Source organism: Solanum tuberosum, unplaced genomic scaffold, assembly GCF_000226075.1.
Source record: "Solanum tuberosum cultivar DM 1-3 516 R44 unplaced genomic scaffold, SolTub_3.0 scf00202, whole genome shotgun sequence".
Classification (NCBI taxonomy): Eukaryota; Viridiplantae; Streptophyta; class Magnoliopsida; order Solanales; family Solanaceae; genus Solanum; species Solanum tuberosum.
In genome coordinates this window covers 237288-256855 of record NW_006239128.1, presented here as the reverse complement: position 1 = coordinate 256855, position 19568 = coordinate 237288, and the positions used below count along the sequence as shown (strand labels likewise).

Below are 19568 nucleotides of genomic sequence, written 5' to 3'. Positions count from 1 at the left end.
TACCGAGGACATGACTCTAGATAGGAAGGAGTGGAGGTCTCGTATTAAGGTTGTAGGTTAGTAGGGCTAGCGTGTTGTCTTCCCTTGCAAGGGTATGGGTTGTTAGCATTTGGAGTAGACATAGCCTTATGTTGTTTACTGCGTTTCACGCATCGCATTACTTTCTTGTTGTTACTGTCTCATTTGTTGATTATACGCTATCGTTTGTATTGGCTGTTATGTTTTATTTATATCTCTCCTGTCACTTAGATTTGTTGTTCTTGAGCTGAGGGTCTCCCGGAAACAGCCTCTCTACCTCCACGAGGTAGTGGCAAGGTCTGCGTACAATTTACCCTCCCCAGACCCCACCTAGTGGGATCTCACTGGGCATGTTGTTGTTGTTGATCATTAGAGTCGACTTACACAAGGGGTACTAAGCATGTTATCCTCTAAGGTATAGACGTGTACAAGTGTTCACTAGATGTCAGCTTGTAAGGTGGCGACAACTGGTTATTAAAAAATATGGTTAGAGACAACTGGTCAGATGTTACAGATCATGCTGAAAGGTAAAGCTGATGAATGTGAAAAAAGTCCCCTGTTTTTGTCTTGTAGATCAAGTGATCTCAATGTTATTCTGGTGAAGCTGTAGGCCTAACTTGGTTAATTGTCCTATGGTGACTTTGCCATTACCACTGCAGTGTAGTGTGTGATGAACCTATATTACTGTTTAGTTGATTGGAAGTTGGTCTTGATAATTGAGCTTGATTGATGTTGAAGTTGCTACACTGAACAATCTCTTATATGGGACTCATATGACATGATAGGGTTCTGATAAAGTCAATGCTTCTGCGCATTATTTATAATATATAAGACATTTTTAATCGCTTGCACAACTCGCTATGTTTTTGTATTGCTCAAAAGTATCTTTTTGGGAAGTTTTAATACAATTGAGTAGTCGATTGAATTCTGTTGCCTGTTTTGTCTCTATGGGTTCTCATGTAGTCTGTGTCCTGCAGGAACTTAAGAACTTTGTTAATGGAAGAGAGTTATATAATTGAGAAAGATGGAGAATGGGCACATGAACTAGCATCGAACAACACTGTTCTTGAGAATTTGAACTTTTACATGACGGATCTTCTGCAAGTTAGGGCTGAAGATCTTGAATTGATAGCAAGAAATTGTAAATCTCTTGTCTCTATGAAAATTAGCGAGTGTGAAATTACGAATCTTCTTGGCTTCTTTAGAGCTGCGGCTGCATTGGAGGAGTTTGGTGGTGGCGCATTTAATGACCAACCAGAACTTGTTGAAAATGGCTATAATGAGCAATCGGGAAAATATGCCGCACTAGTTTTCCCTCCAAGATTATGCCAATTGGGCTTGACATACTTAGGGAAAAATGAGATGTCCATTCTCTTTCCTATTGCGTCTCGTCTGAGGAAATTGGATCTTCTTTATGCACTTCTTGACACAGCAGCCCACTGTTTCTTACTGCAAAGGTGTCCCAACTTGGAAATTCTTGAGGTTAAATCTTCGAAGCTTTTCTCACCCTCTTTTCTTTATGTCAATATCAATTTTATATTTAATGGGCTCAATTATATTGGTGCATAACACCAACACTCACACTGTTTTTGTTGTGAGTGCATCACTTTGATATCAGAAATTGAGCGTTTGATGTAATTAACGGTTATAAGTCCCACATCAGTGTTGGCATGGGTAATTTCTTTATCATAGTATCAGAGTCAAGCCCATCCCAATTCTTTGTTCACCGATGTTGGACCTCCATATTATAGAGTCCATGCTCCAGTTAACTAGGTCTGGGCATGCTTGGGAGCGTTAGAAGTCCCACATCAAGTAGTTGGATAGGTAATTGGTCTGGGCACTTCTCCCCCGAGTTAGCTTTTGAGGATGAGTCAAGCTCAATGTCCATTTCTTATCATTAACAAAAAAAATATTTTTCAGTGGAACATGTGTCGAAGTTTTTATGCTTGGCAAGCTGTATTTTTAAACCTTGTATAATTTGATATATACCCTAACTTGATACTTCAACGCATGGAAATGACTGATTCTATAGAGAGCATTCATGTATAGTTGCTAATTTTTGTTTCTCCATCTGAAAGATACCACTCCAGAACTTTTGAGTGAACAGAAGATTAGTAGATGAGAGGAAAAGATTTCTCTGAAGCTTATAACCTAATTCAGTTTTCTTTCTGCTATCATGTTTGAAACAGACAAGGAATGTTGTCGGGGATAGAGGATTGGAAGTGCTTGGCCAGTACTGTAAGAGGTTAAAGCGGCTCAGGATTGAGAGAGGAGCTGATGATCAGGAGATGGAGGATGAAGAAGGTGCGGTTACACACAGAGGATTGATTGATTTGGCAAAGGGATGTCTTGAACTAGAATACATGGCTGTTTATGTGTCAGATATTACTAATGAAGCTTTGGAAGTTATTGGTACATATCTGAAAAATTTGAGTGATTTTCGGCTGGTTTTGCTTGACCGAGAAATTAGAATAACAGATCTGCCACTTGATAATGGTGTCCGTGCATTACTAAGAGGTTGCCATAATCTTAGAAGATTTGCCCTCTATGTCCGGCCTGGGGGCCTTACTGATGTAGGTCTCAGTTATGTCGGGAAATACAGCCCAAACGTGAGATGGATGCTTCTGGGATATGTTGGGGAATCTGATCATGGCCTTCTGGAGTTCTCTAAAGGATGTCCGAGCCTGCAAAAGCTAGAAGTGAGAGGCTGCTGTTTCAGTGAACGTGCATTAGCTTTGGCTACCTTGCAGCTAAAATCGTTAAGGTACCTGTGGGTACAAGGATACAGGGCATCTTCAGCTGGTCGTGATCTCTTAGCGATGGCTCGCCCATTCTGGAATATTGAATTGATTCCTGCAAGACGAGTTATTGCCAACGATGGAAATAATGCAGAAACTGTAGTCTCCGAGCATCCAGCCCATATACTTGCCTACTATTCCCTTGCCGGACAAAGAACAGATTTTCCAGACACTGTCAAGCCTTTGGACCCAACTTACCTTCTCGCTGAATAGGTTTGTAAATATAACTTTTCCTTGAGTGAAGTTGTTCGAGGTTTATTTGCTTCCTTTTTAGGTGTCTTGTCCATATGTATGCCTCTTCTTTTCCTCCTTTTTTTCCTTGATGAGAGTCTTTTCCACATTGATTTTGATCTTGTCTTGTAGACATGCATTCTGTAATAAATTTGCTTTCCTTGTGTTATCTGTAATGTAACATTTGGTGATCTACATTCCTAATCCCCCTGATCTCATCTTGTTCTGTGCTTTGGGTTAAACTAACATTTGGTCTTCACTTGTTCGATTTTAAGGTAGGGGTAAGGTCTACCTTCTCAGACCTCTCTTGTGGGATTACACTGGGCATGTTGTTGCTGTTTGATTTTAAGGCTAGAGATCAAAGCCTATGATAAACGATGAAACCATTTGGTAGTTCTATTTAGTTCTCTGCTTCTGCTTGTTTTTTAACCAGTGGAGATAGAATCAAGTGTTCTTATTCGAAGTGTTTTACTGTTTTTTCTTCTATTTGATTGAACACTGCAGAGAGAAGGAAAATATTTGTGTCTTCTAATATGATTTTCACTAGAGTAGACTTTGTCAGCCCCTCTACCTCTCAAAGCGGTTAGGTCTACGTACACACTACTCTCTCCAGATCAATATTGTGGGACTATATTGGCTATGATAATGTTGACTACTCTTCGTCTAAAAGGGAAGAAGTGAATCTCAGTTATGAGTGATGCCTTGTTACCTTAAAAAACGTTAGAATTTAGAAAAGGAAAAATTACCTAAATACACATCTTATTTCACCATAATTCTAAAAATTCTCTACCATTTAATTTTTTTTCAAAAATCCCCTCTCGCTAATACATCCTTCCCCCCTTGTTGATACTTCTTTTCCCTATATATCTGGATGTCCTATACCCTCTTGGATACATCCCTCCCCTGTGTATTCAGAGTCAAGTGATGTACTCGAAATTCATAAGTTTTAACGGACTTTTGTAATTTGAAAAAAAGTAGGGAAATTATGTAATTAGCTCTTAACCCTATGAGATTTTTGTAATTTGAAAAAGAGTAGGGAAATAATGTAATTGGTTCTTAACACTGAGATTTTTGTAATTTGAAAAAGAGTAGGAAATTTTTTCTAATAGCTCTTAAAATTTAAGGATTTTAGATATATCACTCAACATCTCGATACATCATTCAACGTCTCGATACATTGCATCTCGATTTCAGATACATCATTCAATGTCCCAATACATCTCGTCTCGATTTTGGATACATCACTTAATGTCTGATACATCGCATCCCCATACATTATCTTTGTTGATACATGACACACTTGTCACGATATATCACTCAATGTCTCGATACATCGCATCTTGATACATTATCTTTGTTGATACAAGAAACACCCGATACATTGCGTAAGAGTGATGTATCCGAGAATAGGAGAGAGTAGAGATTTTTGTAATTTTTTCAAATGGTAGGAAATTTTAGAGAATATGGTAAAATACGTGGTGTATTTAGGTAAATTTTCCTTAAAAGTATACCCACATGGATATGTGAGTCATTTGTGTAACAATAGAGATATATATGAGTCATTTTTATAACGAAGGCTATGTCATCTCTAAATAACAAAATTGAGGGGTATATCAAACCTTTTCACGTATATACTATTTGAGTTAGGAAGGATTCTGAAATAAGTGGAATGCAGACTCAGCAGTATTGTAAGCACCAGCTGGAAATAGGTAAGCAAATGAACTGAGGATAAAAAATCAGACAACTTGGCCAAATTGCATGTGTTTTTCTTTTTTATCAAATTCCCCTCATCTCAATCCAAAAAAAGAGAAAAAAAAACCAAAAATTGAGAAGAAAAAAAAAGAACAAGAAAAGGAACCACCTCCCAATCAGATTTATCAAATAGTGCTAAATGACACAGCCTAAATAAGCCAAATCTGTCTCAGATAATAATTTATGTATATCGTTTTGAAAAAGTAATACATATATACTTCATATATAATATATGTATATAGAATAAACAGTAAATTTGATTAGTTAACTAGCTTTTTTACATTACCAGATTAGAAATACTACGGAATAATCCTATAGCGTATAGAAATTGTGTTTTATCGATGCACAAAAGCTGAACACTTTAAAAAATAAAAGAAAAAACTTGGTGCATGCATGCACAAACGAGACAAGGTTGTTAGTAGTCCTACATCGTTTGTAGAATGAGCAATTGGTCTCGTTATATAATCATGCAATTTTAATTTTATGAACTAATTTTTGAAATTGAATTAAACGCAAAGATAGTTTTCTTTAACAAAGGTTCACTTTTCCTTTATGTAAAAGGAAAAAAATACTATGCACTAAGCCACTAATGTAAAAGTGGTACACCTATTGGCTATGTATGAAACCCTTGGGAGTTGGGCCCAAGTAATCGTCAGTACACTAGTTCACTAATGGAATGCAAAAGAGACATCATCTATTCTTGATAAGATGAAACAATACAACAATAATACAAACAGAGTAATTTTACAAGTGGAATCTGAAGAGGGTAGTGTATGCATTCTTATCTCTATTTCGTAAAGGTGGAGATATTGTTTTCGATAGACCATTATAAAAAATCAAGTACTTCCTCCGTCCCATTTTATATGTCACATTTTTACTTTGCACTTGCATTAAGAAATGATGTAATTTTACCCTTCTACCCTTATTTAATTTTTTTGGAACTCAAGTTTTCAATTAATGAATACGAATTAATTTATTTTGATTAATTAATTTAACCAATGAACATGAATCATTTACTTAACTTTTCTAAGTTGGTCAAATGTATGTTTTCAATGCTAATAACTCACAAGGATAAAAAAAGGAACAATATGCTAATTTATGCATTGATTTTATGAAATGACAAGTATTATGGACCAACTATTTATAGAAAGGGATGACATATAAAATGGGACAGAGGGAGTATGTTAAAGTAATTACCTCTACCTCGTGAAGATAGAAAAACTGTTTCCGATAGACCCTTATCAAAAATCAAGTATGTTAAAGTAAATACAGTAGCAAAGAAGGTATGCTGAAAACAATTAAAAAGAGAACAATATCAACAGTAAATAATATGATGGGATGAAAGAAGAGATGAATTGAGGAGAATTTGATTGAAGATTTAAATGTGTGAAGTTTGAAAGCACAATAAAGAAACTAGGCACAAAACCAAACTAATTAAACTTTGATTTACATTAATACACCAAGATTGAAAACAAAAATCCAAGATTGACATTTTTTTTTCAAATCTCAATTGATCAACGATGGAGTTGCGAATAACATCATTAGTTCAACATCCTTCAACGAACGATAGAGGGCTCTGACCTGACCACAATCAATCAGTCTATTGTTCTGGTTCTAAAGAGTTGAGTTGTCACACAAATTGACCAAATGCCATCAGGTCTTCATCGATTGAGTTGTTCCAACATCCGATTAGTACGTCTGTTGTGCTTGTTGATCTATGCAATGAGGACATATACAACCTCTCTTCACACATCGATTTCTTGTTATTGTTGTTGTTGTTGTTGTTGAGAAACTCATCGTTTGTGAGATGAACGGTGGTGATGTCGTGAATGCTAGGTCTCTTCCTCTCTTTCTCCCTTGAAAGTTGCCTCAAGTAGTACTTCTGAGCATGACTAGCCACTTGTGTTGGAGTTTTAGAGATCACGAAATTCCTCGATATGTTTCTCCAATCTCCTTTTCCATATTTCTCTAACCCCATTAAAAATCGCCTATAATGCAACAACAACACTAATGTTAACATCAAGATCAAGTCAGAGGATAAATAGAAAATGTTGTGTGTTGATCACTTATGTTGCTCCGATTCTTCCAAAATGTAAACACGTGCATGTCAGATCCTTCAAAAGTAATTCTTTACAAGTGTGGCATCATTTCTAAGAGTTCGAGCAACATAACTGATCACTACTAATTAAGTTCATTGAACAAACATAAAAAAAATAAAAAAAATACTTATGAATTGTATGAACCTGTGTTCTTCCTCTGTCCATGGTACACCTCTCTTTCTTTTGTGATCATAAGACTTGCCTCTCTTACTAAACGTTTGAATCTTACAATGATCAACAAATTCCAACGCAAAAGAAGACGTGAAACCACGCTTCGTATTTGGGGGTAATCCAGCTTCTATGTCACTAACATCTGCAACTAATTCTTTATACTGCATTATCACATCAAGAACTGATTTCCCAGGGATAATTTCTGCTACTTTAGACCATCGATTTGGTGTAGTCTCGTCGTATATTGCAAGAGCACTTTCAAATCTCTTGTTCTCTTCTTTAGTCCATTCTGTATTACTCTTACTCTGTTGCATAATCCAATTTGAATTTGGTACAAAAGAAGTTGGATATAAAGTTTCCATATCCAAATCAAGAATCCTCAATTTTCTTGAAACTTAAAAGACTATAATCTTCCTGTCAATTTTACAATGATTTAGTGGATTTTCATAAAGGAGAAATTTAAAACCTAAGCAAAAATCAAGTAAAATATTTTTTTTTTTCTCACCCCGGGCAGGGGAAGGAGATTACAAAATGGGAAATCGAACTCTCATCAACAAGGTAAAAGTTCAAATAGCCAACCAGTTCAATAGTCAACCAACTGAGCTACTAAGATCTCTAGTAAAAGATCACTTCGTTCTCGATAGTTATTTACTTACTCGGTGGATAAGAACGTACTCTAGATCATAATCATATTAAGGTAGCCGTCAACCAACTGAGCTACTAAGATTTCTAGATTACTTCGTTCTGGATAGTTAGTTACTTACTCGGTGGATAGGAACATACTCTGGATCAGAATCGCGAGGAGTACTTCTTGATCAATTCTATAAACCTACAAACAGCAAGAGTAGAGAAAAAAGATTACAAATTAAGCAAAAATAACACAGATCAAACAAAAAGGTTCCAATTATTGGCCAAAATAGTGAGAAAAATTTCCAAGAAATGAAGATAAAAACAAGTATCAATTTTTCTTTTTTAATTAAAAAAAAAAAACAGGGGAAACAAACCTTAACTGAACAATAGACAATGATTGAATGAATTAAGACCATATAGATGACTGAATACAATAATAACATACAAGTCGAGTCTGATGATGATAGTGTTTACGAAGACCTTATCCCTCAAGAGTCAAGACAGAAAGACTATTTCTGATAAACTCTCCAAAATGATCTGACTTAAAATCATCATCATAAAAAGAAAGTTCTATCTGTTTAATTTTCCAATCTTTCTAGATGTATAGGAGTATATTTTGTTTTTTAGGAAGAAAAGGAGAGTTGAGCAAATATATATAATAAAAAAAAGACAACAGGTGACACCGAGTTGTCAATTAATGATTGGATAAGAATTTCTTTTATTTAACTAATACATGTTACATGTTTGTGTGCAATTATTCTACTTGTTGGTCTTTCAGGATTAGTGTGACTGCTACTAAAGTGTGGTCTAAAAAATCACACTCACTTTTTTTTTTACTTCGAATTTACACGTTGCAAGATTCATTTTTGGAGACTATACAATAGTCTCAATTACATGTTCAAAAATTTGAAACTTTAATTAAGATGAAAGGATCTCAATCGTCTTTTAACAACCCATGTTGATTATCATAATCACTTTTATATTAGTGAAAAGCATTACAAAAATAATCCACTTTTTTTTTCTTTATGGGGACAACATTTTTTAAAGGAAAATTAGCAAACTAGTCAAAAAATCTAACTTAATTAGTAAAAATCTCCATACTTTATAAATATTAGTCAAAATGTCAAAATGTCATTATTTTAGAAAAGATTGTGTATCCTAATTTACTTCCTATTTTATCTCACCTTAATTACACATTTTCCAATTAATTCTTTCTCATATGTTTTAAAAAAAAGGGAATATTTTCTGTCTCTCATATTTTTGCATCTTTCAATTCTTCTCCATTTCAATGCCCGCCTCTGTCTCTTCCTTCTTTTTTGGTTTTTTTCTTTTTTATTTTAGAAATTGAAAAATATATTTTATAAAGATATTCACACAATCCATTTGATTAAGGTATGCATCTTTATCCGTTTTTTAAGATTTGTTTTATGATTTTATTTTTATTTAAATCATTCAAAATTGTTGTCTGTAGTTGAAATCATGTTTAGGATTTGATAAACTTTAAATCACTCTCCAATGGCAGAATCTAAGAGAATTACTAGAGGTATCCAACTTAATCAACAATTTTCTAGCGATTTTCCATCATTTAATCTACGTATTACTCAAGAAATAGCGGATAATGTAGGATCCGCTGCTGAAATGATGGAAGAGACGATCGAAACATTTACAGGACCCAATCAGTGTGCAAAACCTTCTTCAAATTTAGAACAGAGTTGTTTATTGTATTCCCAATTTTATTTTATTTTTGTATTTGTGAATATTTTGTTAGTTTTGATAAAATATCACATATTTGGAATCATCCTTTTCTAGGTATGTATATTGGTATGTATTTAGTAAATTAATGATATTTTTATACTTTAGATAGTGATGCTATTTCAGATTGTATTAATGGATTCTTATTGGATGGTTTTGTATTCATCATGGTATATTTATTGTATTTGTGTTGTGTGATTTTATAAGTTACTGTACTTATAGGTTTTTGTATTCATTATGCTCTGTATATGATTTTCTAGTTATGGACATTGTGAGATTGTTGTTTGTATCCAATTAAGTAAAGATACATATTAACTTATACATTTGTATTCCTTTAAAATAAATAGGGATAATATTTCAGATTATATTCACTCCTTATTATTTGATTGTTTTGTATTCAATATGGCATATTTGTTGTAGTTGTGTTATGAGCTTTACAAGTTACTGTATTTACATGTGTTTGTATTCATTATACTTTGTGTATCATTTTCTAGTTATGGACATTGCAAGAGTGTTGTTTGTATCCATTCAAGTTAAGATACATATTAACTTTATACATTTGTATTCATTTTAAACAAACAGTGATGATTTTTCAGATTCTATTCAGTATGACATATTTGGTGTCTTCATTAGATCATAATAATTATTGTAGCTGTCTGGTGTGGATTATAAGTTACATTGTGGTATAAATTTATATTTATGTGATATGGTTTCTAAGTTACACTATGACATACGTTTTTTATTTATATGCTTGCCAAGTTATGTGTTTTTTCTTACAAAACTCGTTTATGCAGGGAACTGCTTTTGCCTGCAAAAATCTACCCACTGTTATTTTGAATTTAGTTGGTGTATTATTTTGAATTTAGTATTCACATTTATTTATGTATTTGAATTTTTATTTTCTCTTCTCTTACTGTATGTAGGGATTGCGGTATTTATATGCTTGTTTATGCCGAGTGGTTGTCTTATGGACAAGGAAATTCAGCCGGTAACTTCGATGTAATGTTTTTAAGGTCAAGATACGCTGCACTTCTTTGAAACGATGGCCAACAAAAGAATGATGCCAGATCCATTAGTGATAGAAGTGTCCCCAAAGCATAACATGCCTCAGATAGTTCGTGATGATAGTGAAACAATTGAAATACAATAGTTTGTAGTATGGTTGATTTTTCTTTATTCTAAACTATTTTGTCTATTATACATTAAATTTTTTGTAGCAGTTTATTCTGCAAAGTCATCATTTTGATCTTATGAAGTGTTGATTTATCATTAAAAAATTTTGATACATGTTATTGTATTTCATTGATTGCATATGTTGTATTTCTCAATAGAGAATTCAAATACAAATGGTTATGCTTTCAAATACACTAAGATAGGTCGAATTCATTAGCGATCTTTCAAATACGGATACAATTTGTGTTGCCACGATTATTCATATACAATCTTAATTAAAATTTGAAGTCATAATGAGTTTACCTAAATTATCAAATTGTAGTATGTGTTAATGTTCATTCAATCTCTATTCATCATAGTTGTTTCTCAATAGTTTTTTTTTTGTATTTTAATTACCAGATGTTAGTTTACTTTTTGTATTCATTTTACATATACTGAACTTGAACAATTTTGTATTTCGTCTTGATCATCTTGTATTTAGTTTTCGTAATTATATACCTTGCATTTTATAAATTAAAGACTTATCAGATCAATATAGTTGTATCCACTATTACTTCCAGAAAAGCAAGTCAATTACACAAGGACAGTTTGAAGTAATATATTAAAACGAATACATACTAAATGACAAATACAAACTGGCATCTGAATACATTTCGAAATATAATATTCATTAAAGATGATCAAAACATCAATTACATAAAAATAAGGACAAACAAAATTATCCAACACCTTTCAAAAAAATACAAACATATCTAACTATTCAGTGCGTGGTCCATTCCTGCATGGCCGCTTATTATGCCCCTTACATCCATAGGTACTACAAGAATTCTTGTTCTTCTTCCCATATAGCTCACTGTACGATTTACTACAATTTATCAGGTACTACATTACATTGATCATATCCTTTTCAATAAGGGATACAATGTAGTTCAATAAACAGAAAACAAAGAACCAAATAAATAAACGAAAATACAGTATAATTGTCGTAAAAAATTGTACATGCTCCAATTTGTTTTCCGTAGGGATACAATTTGATTCAAAAAACTAAAAACAAACAGCCAATGAAAAAAGCATGTCTTCAAACAATTCATTATTATTTTCGTATTCAACAAGAAAAAAAATCAACGAATTCACCAAAACTAATTATTCATACGTTGTTCATAATACATACAATTTACAATGAAAATAGATACAGTTTACAAATATGTAAAAAAATTCATATCAAAATTATAATCAATTAGAAACAGATTAAGGATGAAGCAATTAACTAATACCTGGTCCAATTTGTATTCCACCAATTTTATCGAATTCCCAGCAGAAAAATCCTTCTCCAAAGCTGCTTGTCAACAATTTTTTTTGTCTTATTTCGTTCAAATCTATCTTACCAAACAGGAAAAAATAGATTTTAATCAAAATAAATTCATCAGAGATTGAGTATTTTCAATTGAATCTTGAATATCGATAATGAGAAAATTGATCAACAATGGGGTCGCCCAAGAAGTATTTAGTTTTGATTTTGTAACTGATGAGACTTTTAAGCGATTGTTCTTTTTAAAAATTATTCTCTCCCTTAAATTTCTCCTTTCTTTTATTTACCAATTGTTTTCTTTCAATTAAAACAAATAATAAAACTTAAATAAGATACATAATAAACTATTTTTTTGACATTTTTACTAAATATTGAAAGTGTTGACAATAAATCCTATTAAATGTTAAGAATATTGACATTTTGAAAAAATTTCCGTTTTTTAATTTCTTTTATGACTAGTAGAAAAAGTTCTTATCTCAAGTGGTATCGCCAATTATGCATTGATTATATAATTTGAAATTTTACGAGGCTGAAAATAATATATATACATATATTTTTTATTTGATATTATTTAATATCTTGTTTGATTTATACATGTATAGAGGATATAATTAATAATATAGCTACTTTTATAATATGAATAAGTATGGTTAAATACATAATTGTCCTTGAATACATAAAAAAAAAAAAAGGAGCAACTTTCACATATAGGAAACATAAAAATCATATTTGTATCATGTTATAGCTATAGTTTGCATAATTGCGCTCCATAGTAAATTTTATGTTTGCTATGGAGCTTTTGATTTGTATAATTCGCTACAAACATCCAATTTTTATACAAATTATTCAGTTTTGTATAAATTCATTTATACATTGTAAATTTGGATAATAAGATTGTATTTGTATAATTATAAGTGTATAAGACAAAAATATATGTATTTGTATTTGTATATACACTTTTCTCTCGTGTTACACAAACACAAACAAATTTTATACATTTTATACCGAAATGTATAAAATGGCTAATTGTATACCGAATCAGATGGCAAAAAAAGGGGATGTTTGCTGCGAATTACAATTAAAATAAACTATGGCTATAACATTTAATTTGAATTAATAGTTTGTTATTTCATACAATTTTCCCTAAAAAAAATAGTGACTAAGAAATACTCTCGATAATCGATATGACTAATTTCATTATTATTAATACACCATATTAAATACTATTCTTACTCACTTTACCAAACAATACATAAATTACTTACTTTCAATAACATAATTATTCATAATGAATATGATATGATAAACCACAAAAAGTAAAGCAAATAATTTGTTAAAGAAAAAAAGAAAACGCATCAACAAAAAAAGGAAGATCATTTCACACCGTACTAGGGGAAATTTAATACTACTTTCTTTTGTAGAAAAGGCCTATGTTTTAAAAAGATTTCATCAAATAAACATGAATATATTTTATCCTAATTATTAATGGAGGTTAAATTCAGACTATTTCATAATATTTTTTCTAATTTTATTATACCATCAAATTAAGTTACTTTGCAATAATATATAACCGTTGTCCACTCATAACAAACACAATATCAAAACTTGAAAAATAAATTTAATATAACATATTAAAATTACACAAATAGTTTAAAGGTTTTTGTACGAACACATATATATAACTTAAACTCATAATATTTTCGAGCAAAAGCCTTAATCCAAAAAAGATATTTAATTTTTAAAGACCCCCATTATGTAGACAATACTTTTAATCTTAACAAAAATTTAAGAAAAAGGAAGTACACTTCTTCTTCTTTTTTCATACATAAAGGAGGGATGTCTTTGATTGTTAAAACTTTATGATGCAAGTACCATTTCAATGGGAAAGCTCTATGTTTTCTGCATCCCTATATAATTTTTTATTTATTTGTCTAGTATACTAAAAATAAATATATATATTTATTTAATTTTAAAAAATATGAAATAATTTATCATTTCATACCTATTTTATCATTGTTATTGATTATTGAGTTGGGGACTTCAAGGAATTGTGGCTTCGGGGTGATTTTTTAGAACAAACTTTATGAGACCCTGCGTAAGGAGTTGGGGGAGAAGTATGTATAGGCTCACCATGACCCGTGATATTTTTGGGTTTTTAGGAGTCATTTTATAGAAATAAGGCGAATTTTACAATTTTTCGTGTGTCTTAGCTCATAAATATTTGGTGAAAGGGCTTTCGGGAGATTTTTTTGAAAAAAGTTTAAGAGACCATCCGACACGAGTTGGTAGAGCAGTATGTATAGCCTCACCATGATCCGCGACATTTTTTTACATTTAAGAGTTGTTGTTTTTTTCAATTTCTTATGTATGTTAGCCCATGAATATATGGTGAAATATCTTTCGGACAATTATTTTGAAAAAAACTTTATGAGACTCTCTGTAAGGAGTTGGGAGAGCAATACGTATAACATCACCATGATCCACGACAGTTTTAGGCATTTAGGAGTCATTCTATAGGAATTGAATGATTTTTTCAATTTTTCATGTGTTTTAGCTCATGAATATTTGGTAAAATGACGTCCGAGCGATTTAAAAAAAAAAACTTTACAAGACCCTTCGTAAGTAGTTTGGGGAGCAGTACGTATAGCCTTACCATGATCCACAATATTTTTGGGCATTTAGGAGTCATTTTATAGGAATTCAGTGATTTTTCAATTTTCATGTGTGGCCTATGAATATTTGGTGAAAAGGCTTCTAGAAGATTTTTTTGAAAAAACTTTACGAGACCCTCTGTAAGGATTTTGGGGAGCAGTACGTATAGCCTCACCATGATCTGTGAAATTTATGGGCATTTATGAGTCAATTTATAGGAATTAGGTGATTTTTTCAATTTTTCGTGTGTTAACCTATGAATATTTGGTGAAAATGGCTTTCGAAAGATTTTTTTGTAAAATTTTTACGAGACCCTCTGTAATGAGTTGGGGGAGCAATACGTATAGCCTCACCATGATCTGCGACATTTGTGTACATTTAGGAGTCATTTTATAGGATTCGTGCGATTTAAAAAAAAATTCATGTGTGATAGCTCATGATTATTTGATGAAATGACTTCCGGACGTTTTTTTTTTAAAATAAAAACTTAAAAGTATGTTTGATTGATTTTGAATTTAGATAATTTCTAATAACTAAAGTTGACATAATAAAATCATCATTTTATTTGTTGCTCTTTAAGGAGTGTAATTAATAATATATGGACAAGTAAAATGGACGGAGGGAGTATTATATTTGACCAAATAAATTATAAAGGAGAAATCTTCTTATCAACGTTTGTATGAATTTTGCCCGCTCTCAAAATGTTTGTATGCTTGTAAGTATTCTCCCAAATCTTAGAAATAATGCTCGAAGGGTGGAGTTAGAAGCTCAGATACAAATTTGTTTAAAAGAAATAACTTTTGCGCAAACGACGCATTTATATTGATAAATTTGCTATTAAATATGTCCTAATATTAAAATTAGACTTCAGCTAAAATCAGAACTCATAATATTTGTTATTAAATTTAGTTTTCATAGTCATTTTACTCCAATCAATTAGATATTAAATTATTTATATATATTTATGTGAAAAAGTACGTAGCAGATTTAAAAATACGAAACAAGGAAAACAAAAGCGCCTGTAGCTCAGTGGATAGAGCGTCTGTTTCCTAAGCAGAAAGTCGTAGGTTCGACCCCTACCTGGCGCGACTATACATATCTTTTTTTCCCACGTCACACCGAGACAATTTTATGATTTTCAAGTATAATGAACTTACAGGTCACATCGAGACAACTTTATGATTGTCGAAATCGTGAACTTATAGGTCATATGGAGACAACTTTATGATTTTCGAGTATAATGAACTTATAGGTCAAATCGAGACAACTTTATGATTGTTGAAATCGTAAACTTATATGTCACAGTTCACACCGAGACAATTTTATGATTTCCGAGGCCCACAAAACTGTGAACTTATAGGTCATATGGAGATAACTTTATGATTTCCAAGGCCCACCGAGACAAAACTGAGTTTGAGTATAATGAACTTATAGATCACATCGAGACAACTTTATGATTGTTCCGAGGCACAGTGAGACAACTTTAGATTAGAATAGAGATGAAGCATAATCAGACAAGTTGTAATACATAAATTTATCTTACATAATACTACTACAAATTATTTGTCTTTTTTTACCTTTTATGTCTGAAATCCAGCATATCACCAGTTAATAGAAACAACAATATACAAAAAATGTTCCAATTCCCATTTCTTAACAAGACCTTGTTGTCTTTAACCTATCTCCCTTTTATAACCTGATGGAACAGCATTTTCGCGATGCTCTAGAAAGAAAGCGCGAAAAAAACAAACAAACAATATGATTGCTGCATTCTCTAGCCTCAAACAGCAGCACCAACTGGTGCACCAGCCTTAAGCCTTGATGATCCGTAGAGTGTTTCTTCAAATCGGATAATCTCATTCTTGGAACCATAAGCAACTTGAGTCCGGTCATCAAGATTAACGATCACTTTGTCAAGGACGGATTGTTTCCCATCGCTGCTGTAACCTCCAGCTTTTTCAATCAAGAATCCTAATGGTGCCACTTCAAAGAGCAATCTAAGTTTCGCCTTAGCTGTTGGAGATATCACATTTGTGAATATACCTTTCTCCTTTACAATGATCTGTGAAAAATCGAGAAGGGAATTCAACAACTTATATATATATGTAAAAGAATCATTTAGTATAATGTTCAATGCCCCGTTGCACCACTCTGCCTCCGCCCTTGATCACATATTTGCAAATACCTGGTTTACATCAGGCACCATTCCTCCGGTGTATCTCAAGGTGTATTTCTCCTTCACATAGTAATCGATCAGCTGTCATCAAGAATCAAGAATCAGAACTCGGAATTTCATTTTAGTAGCAACTTAGAAAGCATATGAAAAGGGAACAACAACAGAAAAAGTATAGGAAATGCAATTTGTTCGAGTACAGATATCAGATATTGAAGACAAAATACGAGAAATGATAGTAAACCTTGGCGTAATCAGGATTGTCAAATGTGGCTCTCAAATTTCCAGGGGAGAACATTTTTCCTTCTCCGATTTCTGTTGTATCCTTAACATGTTGCCATTTTCCTAAGAACAAAAAGGAACATCGATATTGAGACAACTCGTAGCAAAAAAAGTCTAAATTATTACAAATCAATGTATGTCAAACCTTCATCAAGGAGGAGGAATTCATGAGTCCCGGGAACATCTTTAAGAGCAAGAACATATGTAGTTCGCGGTCCAAATATCCCCATAGCTGCTGCAACTTGCTCTCTTCCTGTGATCCCGGTTAACTTATCCCCGGGCCATACACCAAAGATGGTTCCAACTGTGAAGTTCGTGTCCACGATACTGGAACCATCAAGTGGATCAAAAGCAACACTAAATCCTCCTGTTTGATACAAATAGAATTCATCAGTGTCTTTTATACCCTTAGGTTTCTATAAGGAAAATTAACCAGATGTTAGGACATGAATTGAGTGATATTTGAAGTTAAAGTCGAAAAATGGTATTTCAAAGTTGATATTGTGTTTGGACATGCATTTTACTTGAAAAAATAGGTGACGTCTTTGAAAAATTCTAGTGTATAACCAAACAAGTACCTTCAGCAGGGCCCCCCATGTCTTGGAGCTCAGGAACTTCCTCAGAACAAGCATATTTGCAAAAGTGTGAATATGTCAAGGCCTAAACATCAACAATCAAAAGAACAAGTTTTTGTCAAACTTAGATAAGAATTACATCCACTATTTCAATTTGTTTGTCTGGTTTTGACCTTGACATGAGAGAGTAAAGAATTTTTTTGAATCGTGTGATTTTAAACTAAAGATACGTTGAATGTACCAAAATGTCCCCTTTAATCCAGTGGTTTTAAACATGTCAGGTGAAAAGTTAGAAGTAAAAAGTTGTCAAAAAAGAGAAGAGACATTCTTTTTTGAACGGACTAGAAAGTAGAAAGGAAAATAAGACAAACAAATTGAAACAGAGGGAGTAACGTACATTGTAGAGAATCAGTTTTATCAAGTAGCAATAGGCATAAGCTACTTCTGTCATATGGGGTGGAGCTATATGTACTAAAGGTGGTTCGATTGAAATCCCTTTATCGATAAATTATACTTTGTAAGTAAAGTAAAAAACAATCTTTTAGTATATATATAAACTGTTGAATCCCCTCGACACAAAGAAGCTTCAAGTATAATGTCAAAGGTGGTTCAAAAATTGTTTTTGCTCACACGTTACGAATGTGTATACATGCATGTTTTTAAAAAAATCCTGACTCCGCCACTCTATAGTTTTGTACCTCAAAGAGAAGCTTATCAGCAAGCATATCGACAGCAAGCTGTTCATCACCAAAAGAATTGACACAAGCAGTTCCTCCACAAGAAGCTGTTCTGACTTTGAAGGCAATTGTTCTCAATGCTTCTCCCATACACATCATTAACCTGATTAACCCCTTATCTGAGGTTGATTTTGAAAGAAATTCTTCCTATAAATAAACCAATTAACTAGTCATTTTCATTAATTTCTTGTATAACAATTACATTAAATAAGATTAATCAACAAACATGATCAAACTTACCAAGCTATCACCAATCTCACATTTTGTCACCAAGGAAGAATTTTTCGTCCTAGACACCTTAAGTGATGATTTAGGCGCAACGCGCAATGATTCCCCAAATAATGAGCTTGATTTCAGACTCTGCAAGAATCTCATGTCATACTTAAGTCAGAAGTGAAATCAGGATTTTAAATTTATGAGTTCTGGATCCTTGAAAAGAATACTTACTTGGTACTGAATAAATTATTTATACTTTTAAACACAAATATAAGGTCTAGGCCAAAGCTACTAGGTTCTGCCGAATCTTATAGCTCCACCCTTGCTTATAGCTCATCTATTTATGTTCTATGTCAAATACATGCTTTGTATAGAAGTACAAGTTTATGATATATATCCATGATTTAAAAAAAAAAATATTATCATAGTTTCCTAAAGTTATTTAATTAGTATAGAAAAATGAAGAAAATCAAATGAAAATTAATTAAGACATACCCTTGAGTTGAATGAAGGCTGGGAAATGGATCTTGAAGTTGCAAGTGAAGTTGAATATTGTTGAGAAGAAACATTTGGGAGAAGAGATGTAGCTCTTGCACAACATGTGACACTAGTCTCCATTTTGTGTGTTAAAATTAAGAATTTTGAGAGTGGAGAGGGGAAAATATCCTACAATGAAGAAATATAAAAGAAAGATTTTTTTTTTTTATCTCAAAGTTGTTGCTATAGTTGAGTTAGTTTTAGCCTCTAACTTTTTTGGGGCATGGGGTCTAAGGGAGTGGGGGTGGGGTAGTAGATAAGTAGTTAATGAGATGTTGCCACATGGATGATATTTGTATAGATAGGCTGATATAAGGGGGTATGGGTGAGATTAATGACCATCACTCATAATTTTGTGACTCAAATATCTTTGTTACTAAAGAGATATGGTTTCTATTGAGTAATGACCTTTCTTCATTTTGTTTCTATTTGGCAACTTGACATAACCCTATCATGCTTTCTT

At 32.5% G+C, this 19568-nt stretch overlaps 3 protein-coding genes and 1 non-coding gene across 6 annotated transcripts in view; 2 read left to right on the top strand and 2 right to left on the bottom strand.

Moving 5' to 3' along the window:
- LOC102584101 (coronatine-insensitive protein 1) overlaps nucleotides 1-3265 on the top strand; it is an 8398-nt gene extending 5133 nt beyond the window's left edge. Inside the window, exons 2-3 of the mRNA XM_006355594.2 lie at nucleotides 996-1500; nucleotides 2208-3265. Coding sequence (XP_006355656.1) covers nucleotides 996-1500; nucleotides 2208-3029 — 1327 coding nt within the window. The 3' untranslated portion in view covers nucleotides 3030-3265. The remainder of the gene's footprint in view (nucleotides 1-995; nucleotides 1501-2207) is intronic.
- Nucleotides 3266-6144: 2879 nt separating this feature from the next.
- On the bottom strand, nucleotides 6145-8314 carry LOC102583764 (transcription factor DIVARICATA-like). Of its 3 annotated transcripts, none has more exons than XM_006355593.2 (4): nucleotides 8074-8314; nucleotides 7834-7898; nucleotides 7043-7483; nucleotides 6145-6787 (listed from the first exon to the last, which is right to left on the bottom strand). In XM_006355593.2, exons 3-4 carry the CDS (start codon nucleotides 7429-7431, stop codon nucleotides 6430-6432), a joined length of 747 nt encoding a protein of 248 aa, XP_006355655.1. In that variant the 5' UTR covers nucleotides 7432-7483; nucleotides 7834-7898; nucleotides 8074-8314; the 3' UTR covers nucleotides 6145-6429. The 3 variants fall into 3 exon arrangements, with proteins under 3 accessions (XP_006355655.1, XP_015167947.1, XP_015167948.1); XM_015312461.1 differs by having other exon boundaries at nucleotides 8080-8314; XM_015312462.1 differs by having other exon boundaries at nucleotides 8145-8314.
- Nucleotides 8315-15600: 7286 nt separating this feature from the next.
- On the top strand, nucleotides 15601-15673 carry TRNAR-CCU (transfer RNA arginine (anticodon CCU)). Its single transcript has one exon. It is a non-coding gene; the product is annotated as a tRNA-Arg (tRNA).
- Nucleotides 15674-16085: 412 nt separating this feature from the next.
- On the bottom strand, nucleotides 16086-19283 carry LOC102583431 (sedoheptulose-1,7-bisphosphatase, chloroplastic). Its single transcript, XM_006355592.2, has 8 exons — nucleotides 19064-19283; nucleotides 18593-18712; nucleotides 18314-18499; nucleotides 17619-17700; nucleotides 17186-17407; nucleotides 17003-17103; nucleotides 16771-16842; nucleotides 16086-16647 (listed from the first exon to the last, which is right to left on the bottom strand). The coding sequence occupies exons 1-8, from the start codon at nucleotides 19184-19186 to the stop codon at nucleotides 16366-16368; spliced, it is 1188 nt and encodes a 395-aa protein (XP_006355654.1). The 5' UTR covers nucleotides 19187-19283; the 3' UTR covers nucleotides 16086-16365.
- Between the last annotated feature and the right edge of the window lie 285 nt (nucleotides 19284-19568).